The 20,113-nt window shown below is 51.9% G+C and overlaps 1 protein-coding gene across 8 annotated transcripts in view; it reads left to right on the top strand.

The window, feature by feature from the left end:
- The window catches only part of Zmiz1 (zinc finger MIZ-type containing 1), a 199,934-nt gene that overhangs the window by 171,223 nt on the left and 8,598 nt on the right, over window positions 1-20,113 (top strand). For 7 of the 8 annotated variants that reach the window (XM_057769310.1, XM_057769312.1, XM_057769309.1 and 4 more), the window contains 14 exons: window positions 5,775-5,889; window positions 6,761-6,978; window positions 7,770-7,968; window positions 8,825-9,115; window positions 11,658-11,840; window positions 12,556-12,633; window positions 13,263-13,437; window positions 13,880-14,021; window positions 15,299-15,509; window positions 16,562-16,667; window positions 17,122-17,282; window positions 18,026-18,093; window positions 18,264-18,332; window positions 18,766-19,010. In XM_057769310.1, the coding sequence (XP_057625293.1) occupies window positions 5,775-5,889; window positions 6,761-6,978; window positions 7,770-7,968; window positions 8,825-9,115; window positions 11,658-11,840; window positions 12,556-12,633; window positions 13,263-13,437; window positions 13,880-14,021; window positions 15,299-15,509; window positions 16,562-16,667; window positions 17,122-17,282; window positions 18,026-18,093; window positions 18,264-18,332; window positions 18,766-19,010 (2,261 nt within the window). The remainder of the gene's footprint in view (window positions 1-5,774; window positions 5,890-6,760; window positions 6,979-7,769; window positions 7,969-8,824; window positions 9,116-11,657; window positions 11,841-12,555; window positions 12,634-13,262; window positions 13,438-13,879; window positions 14,022-15,298; window positions 15,510-16,561; window positions 16,668-17,121; window positions 17,283-18,025; window positions 18,094-18,263; window positions 18,333-18,765; window positions 19,011-20,113) is intronic. The other variant, XM_057769313.1, reaches the window with a different exon arrangement.

Raw genomic sequence — 20,113 nt, 5'->3', positions numbered from 1 at the left:
AAAGCCATTTGTGATTAGCACATTGTCTGTATGCAAATGGGTGTTGCAAAGCTAATTAAGAGTCTAATAAATCTTGTTTATCTATTAATTTGATTACAATCAAAGCTGCTGGAGCCTCTGAGATCAAGGGTAATCTTGCTCCTCCTCCAGGGGTAGGGGTTTGCTGCGTCCCAGAGAGGCCCTGGTTGCTGAGTAGGGCATGACCTGGAGCCAGGCTGCTGTCTTATAGCTGTGAGTTTAAGCAGTTCTCAGGCTCTCTGACCCTCAGTTTCCTCATCTATATGAAGAATCACAGGACCAAGTCTCGTATATGGGGATCCCCAGGAACTTGTGTGTCCCCCAAACCTTAGTCCAATATTCTCTTGACAGGCCCTTTATTGCCAGCTAATAGATGAGTGAAAATAGCCCCTTTAGAGCAGTGGGGGTGGATCAGTGGTAGAGTGCTTGTTTTGCATACCCAGGGCCTTGGGTTCAATTGCCAGCCCTACAGAAAGTAAACCTAAAGGTACTAGGACATACACCAGTAGTCCCAGCACAGGAGAGCCTGGCGCGGGAGGGACACAAATCCAAGGCCGGCCTGGGCTACATAGTTAGACCCTGTCTCAAAACAAAAGGAAAAAGAAGTTAGTCAATTCTTATGTGTAGTTCCTTAGCCCACTTGTACCAGCCTGTGTTGGTAGTAGGCTCTTCTTGTCATCAAGAAAACCCAGTGGACAAAGCTCCCTGCTGCCCTCAAGCTTGACAGTTAGAGTTTGCTCTCCTGGAACCGACATGGTGGAAGGAGAGAACCAGCTCTACAAGTTGTCCTCACCTCTACATGTATGTACATACATGTATGTATGTTTGTTTGTTTGTTTGTTTGTTTTTAAGATAGTGTCTCCTTGTGTATCCCTGGCTGTCCTACCTAGAACTCACTATGTAGACCAGACTGGCCTTGAACTTACAGAAATCTACTTGCCTCTGCCTCCTGGAGTGCTGGGATTAAAGCTATGCACCACTACACCCAGCTATTTGTTTTTTTTAATTATTTAAGAAAAACCCAGAGGAGAAAGCTGAGGATTCCCTGAGATTCCATTGTGGCTCCCTGCTGGGCAATGCACACACCCTGTCTCACACAGTGAGCTGGGGGAGGTGGAGTCTAAGAACTGTAGTGATGGAGAGGCTTGTAATGGTCTCCCCAAATTAAAAAGACCAGAGCGTTAGCTCCCTGACTGGCAACACAGCCTTGCACAGAGCTGGTACCAGTACAGCCAGATCAGGGAAGTTAATTAAGAATATACCCTAATAGTCACTTTCTCCCAAAGCGGCTGCCACAGCTCAGGAAAGAAAGAATGCAGCTTGCTTTCCCCCTGGCTTGCCTGAATACCTGTGTGACTTGCACAAGGAGATCCAGGTGCCCTCATCCAGACCCAGATCATTTTCTCCTACCTCACAAGCCTCCACCAATGCCTGCCGAACTGGTACACAGGCATAGAAAGCCTCTGTTGGGACTTGATGTGAAGGGCTCTATGCAGGAAGCAAGGGGGACATAAAGGAAAATGCCGTTGGTTTAATAACAGAAAGGCATGAAAGGCAAGATGCAGACTAGGCTTTGAGGTATGGGTAGGAGTTCACTAGCTAGAAAAGGCAGGGAAAAGAACAACCTTTTACTTGACAGATAGGAATGCCCACTCCTAACTTCAGAATATCAAATAAATGTAGGTACCTACCTTGTAGCCAGGTTGGAGGACTAGAGACATCGGACAGTTGGATGGGGTCTGTCTGCCTGACACTAGGAATGCTTACAGGTGAGGAAGAGGAGACTGACTTCTTGTTAAGATCAAGATCACAGAAATTGCCCAGGGCCATTGGCAGTGGCTTTGCAAACAGTTTGGAATTTGTTCCAAGCATCCCCTGGGCTGTGACCTCTTCCCACTCCCTTTGCCTTTGATGCACCCAAGCATCCTGCATCCTGGGTGTGTGTGGACCTCACCCCATGCACCAGGGAGTCAAAGCCCAAGGCAGGAAGTCTCTCACATCCCCAGTGCTACAGGGGTGAGTAGAGCACCTTCCTGGGAGGGTGCAGGGAACATAGAACTGATCAAAGTAGAGCCAGGGTGACAGAGCTGTCCCGGCCTGAGATGCAAATGCAGCACCTAAGACAGGAGGCATTTGGCAGGCGCACTAGATGCCCTTCTACAGCCCAGCCCCTCTCGAGAGGGACAAGATTTCATTTCGGAGCAGGTTTGCAAGGGCAGGAGTAGGTCTGGGGCAGTTTGTGACATAATTGGAACTCCTATAGAGGAGTTATCAGGTCCTTGGGGGCTCTGACTACCCCTCTTTAGGACAGTTGTGTGGGCCAAGGGAGGAGCTTCTTACAGATCACCCCAAACTGCCAGGTACCCATCTGGACTCTCCATGCTATAGATTAATATACAGTGCTGGTCAGAGAAGGAGGCCTTGAGACACCCTTCCCAGGGCCCCCACCCCCAGGCCTTTTTGTAACTTAGTCTCCTCTTATCCCAGCTAGCCCCTCTTCCCTGCTAGCACAAGAGCTTGGGTTGTCCTTGATCTTGGACACAAAGAAAGGTAGAAGTGAGAGTCCAGACAGAGGTGACACATTATAGGCTTAATGCTGTGGGTGCCTGTGGAGTTGAGAGCCTTTGCAAGGCGATGAGTCACACAGAGTGCTGGTGGATGCCATTTCTGTCGTGAGGTCCAATGCCACCCGCCTCTGCGCCTGTCGCTTGCTTCTCCAGTATGCATTCAGCAACCCATAGCCTCTGTGCATGCTAAGTTTATGGCCTCCTTTGCTCTGGGACAGTGAACCTGCTCGCCAGGCAGTGGAGTGCCCACTTTAGGAATGTTGGCTAGCTTTGTCTTTGCTGGTTGTGGGTAGGATGGACCAGGAAGAAGCTGATTTCTGCCCAGCCATGGTGCCGGGGGTAGTAGGGACCTTTAGATGCAGTACCATGTATTGAGAGACAGGGCCCCCCTAAACCTGTCTAGCTTCCATGTTAGAACCTGAATCCAACTCTGGCCTGGAAGATGGTGAGGAGCTTATGAAGCCGTTCTGAGGGACGGAGTGTGGTGGGAGAAAGACAGACTTCTGCTTTATTTAGTCACTGGAGAACTTGTGTCTGTCCCACACACCCCAAATGGGAGTCTAGCAGGACAACGGTTGGCCAGGAGTCTCCTCTTTCTTTGGTGAAAACATGGCCTGTAGGGTCTCCCAGCCAGGACAATGGGTGGCCAGAAGTCTCCTCTTTATTTTGTGAAAACATGGCCTGCAGGGTCTCCCAGCCAGGCCCCTTTTGCCAGCTTGTGACTTGCCCTTCCCTGGAAGAGCCAAGATGCCCATTCTGGCTGGCCTTAGGCTCACTCTCACGGGCTACACTTAGTCCCCAGTCAGCCCCCTCTGCGCCTGGGCCCTGTTCCGCCTAGTCAGCCATACCGTTTCTCTCCTCGTTCTAGCCCGGCTCTTTGCCCTTGAAACAAGGGGACGCAGAATAATGAGCCTGAGATACTTTAAGGACACCTCTTTATCCTCTTGGAGTGTGTCCTGCTCTGCCCCCAAGGCCTGTGCTCACACTGATGTACTTGACCGAGTCTCTTGGTACTGATTCTTGGTCTATAGTGGCAGGTGCGTCAAGAGAACAGTATTCATCCTCATTGTAGGCTACTGTGTTTTCTGTTCTTTAGTTTGGGTTTAGGATTTGGTTGGTTTTTTTGTTTGGCTTTTGCTTTTTTTTTTATTTTTTTGTTTTGTTTTGTTTTTGAGGCAGGGTCTCATACAGCCCAGGATAGACTTAAACTTTCCAGGTAGCCAAGGATGACCTGGAACTTCTGATTCTCCTGTCTCCCACTCTTGAGATCATAGACTTATTGTCAGTGTTTCTCTCCAGGCTGTTTGTGCTAATCGAGTGCTCTCCCATCTGAGCTCCACCCCAATTTGTCACTGTGGTCTGCTCCATAATCCTGACTGGGTGTCAGGACCCACTCCTGTGTTTGGGGAATGCATAAGGACATGCTCTTGGTCTCACAAATCAGAGTGCAGGAACCTGCTTCAAGGGAGCCCTGTGGGCTGAGCTAGTGAGGGGCATGTCCAGGACTGCTTTTCAGGTCAGACAGCAGGGTCCAGAACAGTTTGAGGGGTGATTACTCTAGCCATCTTGAAGGGTAAAGAGAGGCCCCAGAACTCACCCAATGTGGCCTAGAAAATACAGATTTTGCTCAGTACTGCTTCCCCCATGTTCAGGACTAGTTCAAGGCCTGGCCCCTGTCCAGCTTGTTTGGCCATTGGCCTTTAATCCACTCTGTCCTACAAAACTGCTGGATTCGGTTTACTCTAGATGCTGGAGTAGAGGCTGGGAAGATAATGATCAAACGTGATACCAGAGTGATGAGGTGCTGTAAAAAATACAGAAAAGACAGCGTGGGCTGCTTCTTGAGATAGGTGACTTTGCAGAGAAACAGGAAGGACGTGAGCACAGACCAGTGGGGGCTGATCCGGGGAAAGGGTGTCACAGACGAGGGTGTTCTGCTGTTCTAGGGCACAGGTATGACATCTTATGGCTCTCACTGAGGAAGGGCAGTTGAACTGCACTGACCTGGCTAATCTTAATGCTAGAACACAATTCGGGCCCCTCTCACTCCTCCCACATCACCTTGGCTAGCTGGAAGGCCTCACCGAATGCTCACTGTAAACCTGAGACTGGATTGGAGAAAGTGGATTCCTTAGCTGCTGATTGTTGGAGGAAGCCTCTTGTTGGTTCCCGGCTGCTCAGACCCAAAATAATCACACAGAAACTGTGTTATTTAAATCACTGCTTGGTCCATTAGCTCCAGCTTCTTATTGGCTAACTCTTACACACTAAATTAACCCATCTCCATTAATCTGTGTATTGCCACATGGCTTGGCTTAGCAGGTAAAGTTCCGGCGTCTGTCTCTGCTATAGGCTCAAAGCAGTCCTTTATTAACCAGTGATATTCCCAGCATACAGAGGGAAATCCCACATCAGCTGATGTGTATGGGCCCCTTAGAAGGAGCGCCCTGAATAGGTGGCCAGTACAGGACTGAGTGAGGAGGTGAGTGCAGGCTTGGGGATGAGCTGGTGGGATAGATCATTCTGGGGTGCATTTGAACTTTGCCCATTCAACACTGGAAGCTGATGGTGCTGACTTGTAAGCAAGGGAAGGTCTTAGCCAGTCAGGAATGTGCACAGGTCTGGGGGTGGGGGTGTGGGCTAGGGTACCTAGGCAGGCTTTGCTTGCTTGGTCCTGGGCCCAGAGGAAGGGTGACAGGGTGACCTAAGCCTGAATTCTAAGGACCAGGTCAGTAGGACTGAGCAGCTAGTTTGTCACGAGGTGCTGAGAGCAAGGAGAAGAGCAAGATTCAGCTGTGGCCTCTATAAAGTGGGCCCAGGCTGTCCCTGGAAGAGGCAGTGCCTACGTCCTGACTGTTTCTGGAGGGTCATGGGCAATAAGCATGCTTGAAGAAAGAGCTTAGAGTGAGCTTTAGGTCGCTCTGGTTTCTGCACTGCATAGCTATATATGCTGGACTGTGGGCCCCGTTAAAGCAGTCACCACGGGTATGGCCCCTGCAGTGATGGGGAAGGGTCACTGCTACCTGGCCTGTTCCCATGGAAGGGGCATCTTTTCCGCATCAAGTGCTGTCATAATCTGAGGTCCCAGGGCTCACTGGGGCAAGGGTGAGCTAGGATGGTGAGGTGAAGACACTGTCCACTGTCACCTGAGCCCTGCCCCAGCTCTAAAGACCTCTTCTCTCTCTGCAGTGATGGGTCATTTCCTTATGACTCGGTCCCTTGGCAGCAGAACACCAATCAGCCTCCCGGCTCCCTGTCCGTGGTCACCACGGTGTGGGGAGTGACCAACACATCCCAGAGTCAGGTAAGAACTGTCCCACTCCCTGCCATGGCTCCTAGGCACAAATGTCCCTTATCTCCTTCCCTACTAGCGGGGAGGTTTTCCAGGGCACCATGCCATGACAGCCCTCCTCACGGTCTGAAGCCAGTTTTAGGACATACCCAGCTGCAGACCGTTGTCACTTCAGGAAGGGTACACATTGCCTCAGGAGGGCCACAACTAGGTCTCTATGACCATCCCCATTGCAAGGCCTTCTGGGAGAAAGGAATTCTCTTCTGAGGCCATGTTTACTCCAGTAGTGTAAACAAACCCCCTGTGTGTCACTGACCTCAGACTTCTAAGCTGGGAACCCTTGACCCTGAAAGGTCTGGATTAGGTTTTACCAAGATGTTACCTTTCAGTGAAGTGTGCCTGGACCTTACAAACCCCAGTTGCCTTCCTAATCAAGCCTACTTTCATTCTTATTTCTTCCTCTTTTCTCTCTCCTCCTTGTCTCTGTCCTAACAGAAGGTCTCCTACTGCTGGACTTGGGCTGGGCTATCCTAGAGGGGACAGTCATACTTCCCTGCACATCCACAGACAACCTCTAGACACCCAGGCCCTATGGGCAGAGCTAGTGCGTGCCAAGGGCCTCACACCCCTCTCTGGAGTCTGGGGACCACTTGAGCTGACTTTGTGAGCCTGGGCTATCCCTTTGCTTCACTCCATCCTGATCAAAATTCTCAGCCCTCTCCTTTGGATCCATTTTGATTCTGGGGACTGTTCAAGATACTCCGTGCTTCTCTCTGTTGTGCCCGCCCTGTGATGGTTTGCTCTTTTTCCTTCCTCCCCTCATCTCTTTGTCCACACTACCTCAGGTACTGACCTCAGTGACAGCCACTCTCTCTGTTTGCAGGTCCTCGGGAACCCTATGGCCAATGCCAACAACCCTATGAATCCAGGTGGCAACCCCATGGCATCAGGCATGAGCACCAGCAACCCTGGCCTCAACTCCCCACAATTCGCAGGGCAGCAGCAACAGTTCTCCACCAAAGCTGGCCCTGCACAACCCTATATCCAACCCAACATGTATGGCCGACCCGGCTACCCCGGCAGTGGGGGCTTCGGAGCCAGGTGAGTGACCAGTCTGGGTGGTGTCCTTCTGATGTTAGCCCTTCCTTCCTGCCTACATCAAGAAAGGACTCTGGTTTGAATTCCAGCTCCACATTGCCTGGTCCAGGATATGAGGACAGTGTTGCCATCTGTTTTATCAGGCTGGCATCAGCCCAGCAGGGGTAGAAAGGCTACATTCTCGCTTCCTTGTAAGTCAGTAAGGTGAACTGGCAGACCTGAAGAACAGCGACAGCGGGCTTCACTTGTTCAGAGTTCCTTAAGTCTTACTGCCCTGTAGAGGAAAGACGAAATAGAGACCAGAGCCCCCAACTTCAGACTGCGTCCAGGAAGGGGCAGAAGCAGGCAAGCTACCCTTCCCTGTCTAAGCACCTTGACCTCAGTCCACCTAGCTGTAAGGATAAAGTTCCTGGGTTTCTGGCCTTGTAGTTCAAAACAGGAGTCTTACACTCCTGAACCCACATCCACACCTCTGCCACACAGCACCATACAATTCTCAGGTCAGCATCCACTAGAAGATAAGTTGTGGTGGCCAAGGGAAAGCAGAGAGGCTATTGGAAACCTTCAGCACCAGGTAACTAAAATTCGAGGAACAAGTGACGTAGTTATCACTAGTAGCAAGAATAGCTGCCAACCTCAGGAGCCCCAGATCCCCTACAAGGCCTCATATCCACACGCTGGATGCACAGAATGCGTGGATAGAACCCTGTAGTGCTCCTCCCAGCTCTAAGCATGTCCCAAGCTCAGCTTTAGATTTGATTACTCTCTGACTCCTCCCTGCTTCTCCTTCACAGTTACCCTGGGGGTCCTAGTGCCCCTGCCGGCATGGGCATCCCTCCACACACCCGGCCTCCTGCTGATTTCACCCAACCAGCTGCTGCTGCTGCTGCAGCTGCAGTAGCAGCAGCCGCTGCCACAGCCACTGCCACAGCCACAGCTACAGTGGCAGCCTTGCAAGAGACTCAGAACAAGGATATAAACCAGTATGGACCGGTAAGGGTTCCTGCCTCCTGGTCTGGCCTCACCCAGACTGGGGAAATCTTGAGTCTAGGTGACATGCATCTCCTTGGAAGCCCCTAAAAGGGTGTATGTTAGGGTGTGGGTGTGGTGGCATGGTTGGGTGTGGCAGGGGTTTTTTGGTGTGCTGTGTTCTGCGTGGGATGGTAGCTCATGTGTGCATATGGGGAAGAGGTCCCCTGATGGTCTCTGACTTCCTGGTTACCCAACAGTAGGCTCTGTGCCTAAAATCACTTTGTTACTAGCCTGTCCCCAATCACCTCTGAGGCCCCTATTGTCCTATTAACCTACTTGGTGGATTTTGCCCAGGCCTTATAGATCCTCTGACCTTCAGAAGAATAGGGTGGGGTGTGGAAAGGGGAACCCCACAACCATGCAGGGTAGAAACATGGAGGAAGGATACAGGGTGGGCAGGAGGAAGTGGGCTGTGTTAGTCACACTCGGTGTATAGAGGGTGTGTATCCATTGGCCACTGACAAAGGGCAAGGCCACGGCTTTCAGGAAAGGGCTTCAGCCTCCATCCTCATCTGCCTCCTCTTCCTGTGTCCTCCCTGTCCCCCTCCCATCCCTGCCCACTTACCTGTCCCCTGCCTGCCTCCCTGGGAATGCTGCCTGTGCATTGGAGTGACTGCTCCTTGTCCTACCCAAACCCTAGCTGCATTTTCCCAAGAGACCTGCAGAGGGCAACAGTGAGCCCTGGAGACATCCCAGTTCCTTGCTGCAGCCACTTGGGAAAGTGTCCCTTCCCCTTTAGCTCCCTAACCTTCCCTCCCTGCACTTTCAATGCATGTGGCATTTTATTCTTTTTTTTTTTCTTCTTCTCCCGTTGAAGGTGTGTTCCTCTTTCCAGATGGGTCCCACCCAGGCGTATAACAGCCAATTCATGAACCAACCCGGGCCTCGGGGGCCTGCCTCCATGGGGGGCAGCATGAACCCTGCCAGCATGGCAGCTGGCATGACACCCTCGGGGATGAGCGGCCCTCCCATGGGCATGAACCAGCCCCGACCACCTGGCATCAGCCCCTTTGGCACACATGGGCAAAGGATGCCCCAACAGACCTACCCAGGCCCCCGGCCCCAGTCCCTTCCTATTCAGAGCATAAAGAGGCCCTACCCAGGAGAGGTAAGTGTGACAGCAGATGGGAGATGGGAGAGGAAGGGGCCCTGACATGAGGACCATAGGCAGGGCCTTAGAAGCAGCATAGTTTGGCTGCCAAAGAACTTGAACTAAAGATTAGGCGTTGGAGCCTCGGCTCCTAACTAATGGCATTTCTATTGTGGAAGACCCCCAGCAAGTCACAGGTATTATTATTATTATTATTATTATTATTATTATTATTATTATTATTATTAAACAATGATATTGACAGTCCACCATGGCCTCTAGGCTGCCTGGTGGGCAAAAGGCAGTGACATTGTGAAATGCCCTCCCTGGAGCCAACAGGTGTGGAAGCAGAAACCATGATGATTGCTCGCTCCTGTCCAGGCTCAGATACTGACTGGATGACTTTGGGTGAGGACCTTCGTGCACGGAGCTGCCTAGGGAGCAAGGGCTAGCACCAGACCCTGTAGGACAAGCTGTCTGTGTCAGGGAGGCCCCAGATAGCAGGCAGTGTGTCCCTGGGGCTTAATTCCATGATAGTTGCGCTACTGGGAGTAGTGCCTACTCTGATGTCACCCAGCAGAGGCGCTGGTAGAAACAGTCTCAGCAGACTGTCCCAAACTCCCTGTGAGGTGCGCGCGGGGGGGGGGGGGGGGGTGTCACCAGGCCTCAGTGATACTCAGAAAACCACTGGCCAACACAGAGATGAGGATCCTGGCCCAGTAGATGCCCCCTGCCCACCCTAGTGAAGTTTGTCATTGGCACACCCCATGAAGCCCCTTCCTGAACATGGCGCCCCAGCTCTCCATCCCCTCTCAGATCACATCCTTCTTGCTGGTCAAGACCGTGGCCTGAAGTGGATTTCTATCCCAAAGAGCCTAAGTTCTCTGTGTCCCCACAGGTCCCTTCCGCAGTCACTCTCATAGAGAAGGGATGGTGTGGTAACTGGTGTAGATGTCCTAAGCCTGAGGCTCAGGAGTAGGGGCTAGGTGCTTCCTGTACATCCAGGAGGCTAGCCAAGCCCCGAGCCTCAACCTAGTGGGCACCAGTTCAGGAAGAGAAATTCAAAGGTCCATGGGTCACCTCTCAGCCCTGGTTGTCCTTGGGTGGGGGCCTTAAGTTGATGGCTTCACTCCCAGAGCACAGTTGTTTTCCTTAACAGGCTAACCTCAACCTCCTGATATACCAGTGGCTACACTGGCCATGCATATTCTGAGCTCCAGGCTGCTGCCCTAAGGCCAAAGACTTGCTTATTAAGAATCCTGATTGAGGCCAAGCCCTCTGCTCTTACTAAGGGCTTCTTCCACAAAGCCTTGCTGCTTCCCAGACGGTCCGGGTTATAATGGGGGATGGTCCCTGTCTGGGAGCTCTGACTTCCGCCTCATGGCAGCATGCTCATCCTGTGTTGGAAGTGTCACAGCCCCGCTGCAGGCTGGAGTCGTGTTGTTTGATCCCCTACAGTACTCATGTAGCCTCATGAACATGCTTGTAGCGACCACTTCACACCAGAGTGAGAGCTCACTGTGGACCAGAGCAGCCGATGGGTCCCACAGTAAGGCGTGGGAAGTTCCTAAGTACTGCCCACTCTGACATATGCTTCCAGGCTCTGGAACATTGTCGCCAACTGGATTGGAGCCTGTAGAATGAAAAATTCTTAGACAGGGAATATTCTTGAATAGACAGGAAAGGAACCATTGACTCCAGGATGATGGTTCTAGGTACCTACGTCACAGGTGCCGTGGATCATCCACTGTTCCAGATAGGGAAGGTGACAGAAAGTGGCACTGTCTCCTTTCTAAATCACCTCTCCAGAAGGGGCTATCTTGCCTCTTCATTGACTAGTTCTCCCACAACTGTATAGAGAGTGGGTTGAAACTGATCAGAATGGAACACTGGGTAGATGTTTTGCTCAGTATGAGACGTAAGGACAGTGATACCCAGATCAGCCTCTCTGCAAGGGTTGCCACCTCTTAGAAGTACATTCTGTGACCTACATCTCCCTGATACAATGGGGAACACAGCCTGAGGAGGCACAACGATTGGGGGAATCGAAGGAATGCTTTAGGATTGAACCCCTCAAAGACACAGCTGAGAAGCTCTGAGCATCCGTGGAGTTCCAAGGGCACAGGCTTCCAAAAGAATAGTTTCATGGAGAGGTGGCCATGATTTGGACGGGCAGAATGGCCTGTCCCTGGACATCAGAGCAAGCAGAGGCTTCCAGTACTGGCTCATTCTCTCCCTGTGATGGGAGTTGGGGGCAAGGCTGAAGAGATAGTTCCGTGGTTAAGAGTACTGATTGCTCTTGCAGAGGAGCCAGGATCAGCTACCAGAACCCATATGATGGCTCATACCCATCCATAACTCTAGTTCCAGGGGTGCTGATACCTTCTGACTTTCACAGGTACCAGGCATACACATGGTGCACATACATATTTGTGGGAAATATGCATATAAATATTTTTTAGAGAAAAAAAAAAAACTAGACCCAGACCTGGCGTTTGGGTAAGTAAACACAGTGACACATCACTGCTGACCTACCCCTGACCTTTCTCCATTCCTACAGCCTAACTATGGAAACCAGCAATATGGACCAAACAGCCAGTTCCCCACCCAGCCAGGCCAGTACCCCACCCCCAACCCCCCAAGGCCACTTACTTCTCCCAACTACCCTGGACAAAGGATGCCGAGCCAACCCAGCACTGGGCAGTACCCACCCCCCACGGTCAACATGGGGCAGTATTACAAGGTGAGTCCCCCCTTACCCTAGGCACTCAACATCTCTAATCCCAGTCTTCAACAGCATTCTGACCCTGTGTGTATTCCTGAAGGAATCAAGAGGCAGGGGGATATCCTTCTGTTCTCTGGGTGCTTAGTTGTCTATGAGGAGGACCCTAGTCTCATGAGTTCAGATGGTCGCCGTCTTTTCCCTTCTTCACAGTGCATGCGGTAGTGATGGCAGAGGGGGCACAGTTCTGAAGGACAAAACAAAACTACCCCTGTAATCTTGAGCCTGCCCCCCCATCGTTGTGTTTGCTTATTACTTATTTTACAGAGTATCTCTGTTCTTGATCACACCCTACCTCACTTCTTTCTCAGTGTTCGCTTCTCATTTTTCACTTTTACGGTGCTGCTGTGATAAAGATCTGTGAGCATTTAGCCTTTCCGTTGCCATCATTGCAAAATGCGTTCTTAGAAGGGAAAACCCCTCCATAGTTTACAGTACGCCAGCTTATGTATATTTGCCATCTTGGCTCCCACTTCGGCACCCTACCTGTTGCTGATTTGGAGTCTTACTAAAGTTGCATCTGTGGAAAAAAAGGGGCAGAGCTCGGGGCCTTCTGCTTCCCACCCTGGTCCCGAAGACCCTTCTAAGTTCCTCTTCCCCAGGGCACTCCTGTCTCCAAGGGGGTCAGACCATGGGGCTCTTGTGCCCTCCACTCATTCCTGTTTTATTCCAACAGCCAGAGCAGTTCAATGGGCAGAATAACACCTTCTCTGGAAGCAGCTACAGCAGTTACAGCCAAGGGAGCGTCAACAGGGTGAGTGCCATTTTAGTCATAGAAAGTCAAGCTCTCAGCAGGTATCAGCAGGTGCCTTGAACACTTTCCCTTCCTGCCCCAGCATCTCTGCATGTTTGGAGGGGTACACAGATGGAGGATATACTTCTTGGTCATCTGCTGAGACATAGATACGCTCAGGACCTAGAGTTCACTGCTCTGCTTAGGTCACCAAGGACAAGCATGGGCCCTACAGAAAATCAGACAGAGAAAGGATCCCGGGGACTGGGACTCCTCCCTGCCCCCAGCAGCTCAGGAGATGTAGACTAGAATCACAGTGTTGGGAGGCCAGATGCCCTTTCTTTCTGCTGTATGTTAGACAAGTCGTTAGAACATAGCCTATGTGTCCCCTTTGACACCTGGCTGTGGGAACCTGACCTGAGGGGATCAGCAGAGGGTTTTGAAAAGGGATGGGGTCCTTCCCAGTCCCTCCTGTCCTCCAAAAGGAGAAGGATCCTGCAGGTGGGAGTGTCCTCTGGTGACTCCCCTCCGTTGGGATGAGGAGCAGCCCTGGGGTTGGATTTTGATGCACACAGTAGAGTATATGTCCACAGTCTCAACCAGTTGTCTTCCTGTGAGTCTATAACCTATTTCTGATATCTTTTTCCCAGCCTCCCAGGCCGGTTCCTGTGGCAAATTACCCCCACTCACCTGTTCCAGGGAACCCCACACCCCCCATGACTCCTGGGAGCAGCATACCTCCCTACCTGTCCCCCAGCCAAGATGTCAAGCCACCCTTCCCACCTGACATCAAGCCAAATATGAACGCTCTGCCACCACCCCCAGGTGAGGATCCTATACTCTCCATTCCGCTTCAGTTAGCTCCATCTGGAGCCCCCTGTGAGCAGGGTCAGAGGGCTCAGAAGCTGGACTACCTGGGGTAGGAGTTAGGCAGAAAGGACAGAGGGACTGAGAGCAAGGATTCCTCTCTCCCTGGAACATTTGGTGTGGGGGCTGGACTGTCCATAGTCGTCCTCTCTCTTGGCCTGGGGCTTCCAGGACAGAGAGGCCAGTGAGAGAAATGGGACTGCATGGTGGGGTGAGCCAGCTGAGCTAAAGGAAGCCACAGACTCTCAGTCATGTGCTTAAGTATACCAGTACTTTCTGTGGCTCTTGGCCTGCATTCATGTTCTTTGAGCATGCTTCCCAAGGCGATGTCACATGGGTGAGTGAGTCCCACTCTAGCCCCGGGGTGCTTGCCACTGACATGGTCCTTGTCTTTTCCCAGCCAACCACAATGATGAGCTACGACTCACATTCCCTGTACGGGATGGCGTGGTTCTGGAGCCCTTCCGCCTGGAGCACAACCTGGCTGTCAGCAACCATGTGTTCCACCTGCGGCCCACGGTTCATCAGACGCTGATGTGGAGGTGAGGTGACCTGCATGGCGGCTGCTTTGCACAGGTGCTGACAGCAGCTTCCTGCCACTCACCTCTTCGGCATCATTGATAGGGCTGTGCACTATGCCAAGCCCCGGGGATGTCACAAGGAACCCACAGGAGAGGGACTAAGCCTCAACAACTAGGAACAGCTCTTACCCTAGTTCTAAGTGTTGACAGGATTTTCTGGAGGGTAAGGAGGCTAACAGAGCCCTAAAGGCTGGGAAGAGGGTATCTCGTCAAGGTGATGAATTAGCAAAAGGAAACACCATCAGCCTGAACATGGTTTGTGGCCAAAGCTGCCAGTGTGACGAGAGGAGGCTGTTGAGAACAGCAGAACTGGGCTAGGTAGGCTCCCCAAGCTCTGTCGATTGCCAGGAGGTGACCACTGTCTGGTACTGCTCACCCTTAGGGTTGTGCTCAAGTCAATCAAACAAGTCAAGTCAGACAGGCTGGAGGAATATCTTAAAGAATGTGAGTTCTCAACACACAAAGTAAAGCTAAGACTTGAATTGGGGCTTATAGATTCCAAAAGCCCTCCTGATCTTTGGTCACCCAGAGACTGACATAGAGCCCCCTCCTATCCCAGCTGCTTAGTTGAGCATCCTAAGGGCTGGAAGTTTGAAATCCCAGTGTGTTTGAAATCATACAGCTTTGGACAACCAGTGGCTGTCACAGGCAAAACAGAATGGGCATTCAGGACACAGTAGCTGAGCTGCTACGGTGGTAGTCCCGAGGCTTCAGAATACACAAACAAAATGGGCCAGAGATGCTGTTCCTGCCACCACCTGGAGATGGCCCCAAAGCCACAATCAGCATTACCGCTGGTCTGGTCAAACATCTTTCCTTTTGTCCTTCTGATTCTCTTAGGGAAAAAGAGTCACTTGAAGGCAGACAGGGTAGCCAGGGCTATGGGAGTGGCTTACATGGAAGTGTAAGGGCTTGGGATGTTAGGATGAATTTGGATTAGTAGGGAAAATAGAATCTTTAGGGCAATGGTTCTCAGCCTGTGGGTCCCAACCCTACTGAGGATCATACATCAACTATTTGTATTATAATTCATAACAGTAGCAGAATAACAGCTATGAAGTAGCAACAAAATAATTTTATGGTCAGAGGTCACCACAGCATGAGTAACTGCATTAAAGGGTTGCAGCATTAGGAAGGTTGAGAACCGGTGCTCTCGGGTGAGGGAAGGGAAGGCTGTGGCCACGGGGGAGGGTCCCTAGGAACTCCGGATGATTGTGCCCATCCCGTGCTCTCCTCAGGTCAGACCTGGAGCTGCAGTTCAAGTGCTACCATCATGAGGATCGACAGATGAACACCAACTGGCCAGCCTCGGTGCAGGTCAGCGTCAACGCCACACCCCTCACAATCGAGCGAGGCGACAACAAGACCTCCCACAAGCCCCTGCACCTCAAGCATGTATGCCAGCCGGGCCGTAACACCATCCAGATCACTGTCACCGCCTGCTGCTGTGTGAGTAGGGTGGGCAGACAGGACTGGGAGCATCGCCTTGGTCTCCCTTGAGTCCTGGGGCATACCCTGGGACATGGTTCTCCATCTCCAAAGTGATCTAAGCTGCTGTGCTCTGGCCATTTCTGTTATACTTAGTCATTTTTCCTTTGCACTCTGCCTCCATTGGGATTCCACACACCTCCCCTTTTTTCCTTGGTGCCACCCCAGGCACGAGCACCTCATCCCAATGGCAGGCCAAAGCTGTGATCTATTCTTACCTCATTTGAAAAATTCATATTCTTGCCACCTCCCCCCCCCACCTCTGCTAAATGTGGAGGTAAATCAATTCGTGTTGTCTTAGAGGGGCTGTGGAAAGGATATATATGCATGCACTCCCTCGTGCACGCATGTGCACACAGGCACAGGGCATATCCCTCCAATGTCTGTGATTTGAGACTGTCGCAGAACTTTCTCCCATCCCTAGAAATCAGAGGCTGGGACGCAGGGCTTCCCTGGGATACTTAACAGGGAAGTAAATTGCCTACCTTATTCTGTTGGTGTCTCAGAAAGATCCAAAAGGAAACACTCAGTCATGTCTGACTATGCAAAGGGGCTGAGGCCAAAGAAATCGAACCTATAGATGGAGGTGCTTCCTGAGTCTGCACAGCCATAGCATGAGAGCTAGAATACATGATCCTAGCTAGAGGCTTCCTAGGGGGAGGTTGGCAGGGACAAGCCCACAAGAAGGATGAGAAGTTAGGAGAGCAGGAATATACTGGAGCCTAGTCCTGGTGCCGTGTGTGCTGAAATCTCAACCAGGAGCCTCTTCAGTGTAAAATCTACCATGTTAGCCTCGAACATAGGCAGTCATTTCAAAACCCAGCCTCTTAGTCCTGGGTCTCATTCTGCTTTCTGAGCCCCTCTTTCTCCCTCGTCCTGTGGTACCCTCTCCTAAAGAGGCATCATTGAAGTCCTGTAAACCCTTGGGCATGGGGCAGCTTGGGTCACATATGCTGCAGACAGGGCAGGTATGGGAACTGTGGGTCACACCGAGCTTCCTGCTCTCTCCACAGTCCCACCTCTTCGTGCTGCAGCTGGTACACAGGCCGTCCGTGCGCTCCGTGCTGCAGGGCCTCCTCAAGAAGCGCCTACTACCTGCCGAGCACTGCATCACAAAAAGTGAGTCAGGTGGGAGGGGCTGGGCCCGGGAGACGGTAATGCCCAGGATACCAAGCCCTAGAGCACCTCTTGTGGGATGTACTGCCCCTCCTATCTATAGTTCTGTTCCTTAGTGTTCCCCCTCGAGCCCTTGAACACCACCGTGTAGTCTGGCTTCTATTCCTACACTCGGAGAACTAAGTGCAGAAGTGCCTGAGGGCTTTTTGCTGACCCAGTTAAATCAGAGGAGCACCAAACTGGGTTTCTGCGAGCTTTGCAGAAAGTTCCTGTTCCTAGCAAGGGTGGAGTCTGTTCTTCAGAAAAGGGGCTCTCCTCAGTCCTGTCTCCCTCATGCATCACATGTGGAAGGCGGGGTGGGGCGTGGGGCAGGGATACGCAGAACATGTTCAGGAACTTGCTTAGACCCAACCTCGGCAGAACACCCAGCCCTCACCCTGTGCCTCCTCCCCCACAGTCAAGCGGAATTTCAGCAGTGTGGCCGCCTCCTCGGGCAACACAACTCTCAACGGGGAGGATGGTGTGGAGCAGACAGCCATCAAGGTGTCTCTGAAGTGCCCCATCACATTCCGGCGCATACAGCTGCCTGCTCGAGGCCACGATTGCAAGCATGTTCAGGTGAGCAGTCCCAGCAAGTGCACCTCTGAGGCGGGCTGCACAGAACTGGCAGGGTGACAAGGGGCCAGCTGAGAGGTCAACAGGGCCTATTGCTGACCCTGAAGAACATGATGGCCATTGGCAGCCATGCTCTCCGGCGTCTTTTTTCCTTTCAAGTCCATCTCTGGGGTCCCGGTGGTGGTAGTACCGAAATACAGTTAGACAATCAGCTATTGAAGGCCAGCAGAAAGTTATGTCTAGACACCACAGGCCTGATTAGGGACCTGCCCTGAGCAGGTTTTCAGGAAGGAGACAACCCAGGCCAGCAAAGAGGGGATGCCCAGGGTATGTGTCCTAGAACAGGGGTGCAAGGGTCACAGGGCCCAGGTATACTATCTTCTACAGCACGGTCCATCCTGAAAGCTGAGTGGCAGACAGGCTTCCCTCCGCGTGCGTAGGTGTTGACAGGCGATGTGATCGCTTTATCTGATCCAGACTGCTGAACTTGATCAGATTCGTCCTGGGTCCCTGAGCTGTACTAAGGGACTGCCAGGGGCTACACTGCTCCTAGCCTCAGTAAGAGACAAAGGCAGACTTGGATGGGGTACAGGGTCCAGAAGAGCTTTAAGGACAGGGAAACGGTAGGTGAGGGCTGCCGCACAGGAGCAGTAGACACAGCAGGCCATTCCTCCTGTGGGTCCAGAGCCACAGCAAGGCGTCTCCTGACAGTGCTGATCTTACCTATCTGTCTCCTGCTTCCACAGTGCTTTGACCTGGAGTCGTATCTCCAGCTGAATTGTGAGCGAGGGACCTGGAGGTGTCCTGTGTGCAAGTAAGTGGTGCTCACTTTGCCTGTTCTTGGGGCTCTAAGCTGCTCTGTTTACCCCTCAGGTGAAACAGGCCCCTGCAGAGGCACGGGTCTCACAGTGGCAGGATGGTGGTGATGGGTGGGCTGTGCCCTGCCTCCAGGAGCAAAGACCAAGCCTTGTTCTTCTTTTTCAGTAAAACTGCTCTGCTTGAGGGTCTAGAGGTGGATCAGTATATGTGGGGGATCCTGAATGCCATCCAACAGTAAGTGAAGTCCCCACTAGAGGGGTTCAGCCTGGCTTGGAGGAGAGGGAAAAGCTGGAGGCGGGGGGCGGGGGGTATAGACAGTCCTGAGTACTTCTTAGGCAGCCGCCAATCTGCAGCCTGACCTTGGGAATTCCTGGACCTGGAGGCCAATGTGTTCTAGAAGGGACAGACTCAGCCAGTGCAGAAACTTCTCTCTCTCTCTTTTTTTTTTTTTTTTTTTGAGGGGGGTAAAGGATGGGGGGAAAAGTTCTTGGGTTCAGCAACCCCAGGCTCTGTTTTTCTAAGAATCAGTGTCCCCATTTCACCAAAGATGTGAACCCCACTAGGCCTCTGCCCTATGCGCAGCTCTGACATAGAGGGTAGACTTAATTTTGTCCCCAAAGCTAGGGACTCTAAGCCTCAGTTTTGCCCCCTTTGCTCTCCCCGCCAGCTCCGAGTTTGAAGAGGTCACCATTGACCCCACATGCAGCTGGCGGCCAGTGCCCATCAAGTCAGACCTCCACATCAAGGATGACCCCGATGGCATCCCCTCAAAGCGGTTTAAAACTATGAGCCCCAGCCAGATGATCATGCCCAATGTCATGGAGATGATCGCTGCTCTGGGCCCTGGCCCATCTCCCTACCCCCTCCCACCTCCTCCTGGGGGCACCAGTTCCAACGACTACAGCAACCAAGGTAAGTAATGTGATACTGGATAGGGAGAGAAGAGGCGAGTCTGGGTCCACTAGGGACTTGGGATTTCTATGTAGCAAATTGATGGTATCAGGTACAGAATGAGAGAAGAAAGGCAGAGTGGGGCCGGATAAATGGTTCAATGTTAAAAACCACTTGTATTTGCAGAGGGCCTGGGTTCGATTCCCAGAACCCACATGACTCACAACCAACCATAACTGCGGTTTAAAGGGATCCAATGCTCTCTTCTGAACTCCACCTGCACTTACATGCAGGCAAAACATTCCACTCATACACATAAAAAAATAAGTCTTAAAAATACAAGGGGGTGGGGCAGAGGGAACATACCCTCGGAAAATGGTCCTCAGGTCTCCAGACTTGGGGGAATAATGGTCCAAGCCCAAAGATTTCGCAGCCTGCTCTGCCAGGTTACCAGCCCTGCTCTTCTGCGTCTCCCAGCCTCTCAGAGAGAGCCTAGGCACTGGAGCCCTATCTTTGCTTACCCAGGCCACTGTCACTCAGTCTCATTCTCATCAATTCCAGACTTTCGACACCACCCCTGCTGTCTTCCACTCAGTTCCGAGAAAATATCTGTCTGAGGATGGTGACCCTGTCACTCAGATCTGTCATCTTAGCTCTTCAAGGTGTCCAGGTCATTAGTGGACCAAAGTCATTAGTTTACTGACTTAAGTCCACAGCCTCAGGACCCTGACATCCCAGCATTCTGACTGTGTCTCACCATCACCATGGATACAGTGGCTGGAGAGGCTGGTTTATCATCTGAAGCCTGGTGCTCTTGGACACGGTGGAATAGCCCCTGGGTTTGGGGTTGGTAGGAAATATGGCCCCAGTAGACAGCAGCCCAGCAACTCCTGTTCTCATCTCAGACTGAGCCTTTTCCAATGTCTCTGGCCTTTCTGCCCTTCTCTAACAGAGGAGCAGCCCATTCACCTGGGGTGAGGGTGTTGCATTTGCGCATACCTGGGGTACCCCAGCCCATCCAAAAGCATGACTGCTTCATTATATAGCCTAAAGCAGGAGCCTTACCTGCTTCGAGGGATGGCATGAACTTGGCTTTTTTACTGTCAGCTGAGGGTGACCACCTT

The sequence above is a fragment of the Chionomys nivalis genome, chromosome 5 (genome assembly GCF_950005125.1).
Source record: "Chionomys nivalis chromosome 5, mChiNiv1.1, whole genome shotgun sequence".
NCBI classification, from domain to species: Eukaryota; Metazoa; Chordata; class Mammalia; order Rodentia; family Cricetidae; genus Chionomys; species Chionomys nivalis.
Note: the sequence above shows the minus strand (reverse complement) of the source record. Positions and strands in the feature narration are given on the sequence as shown.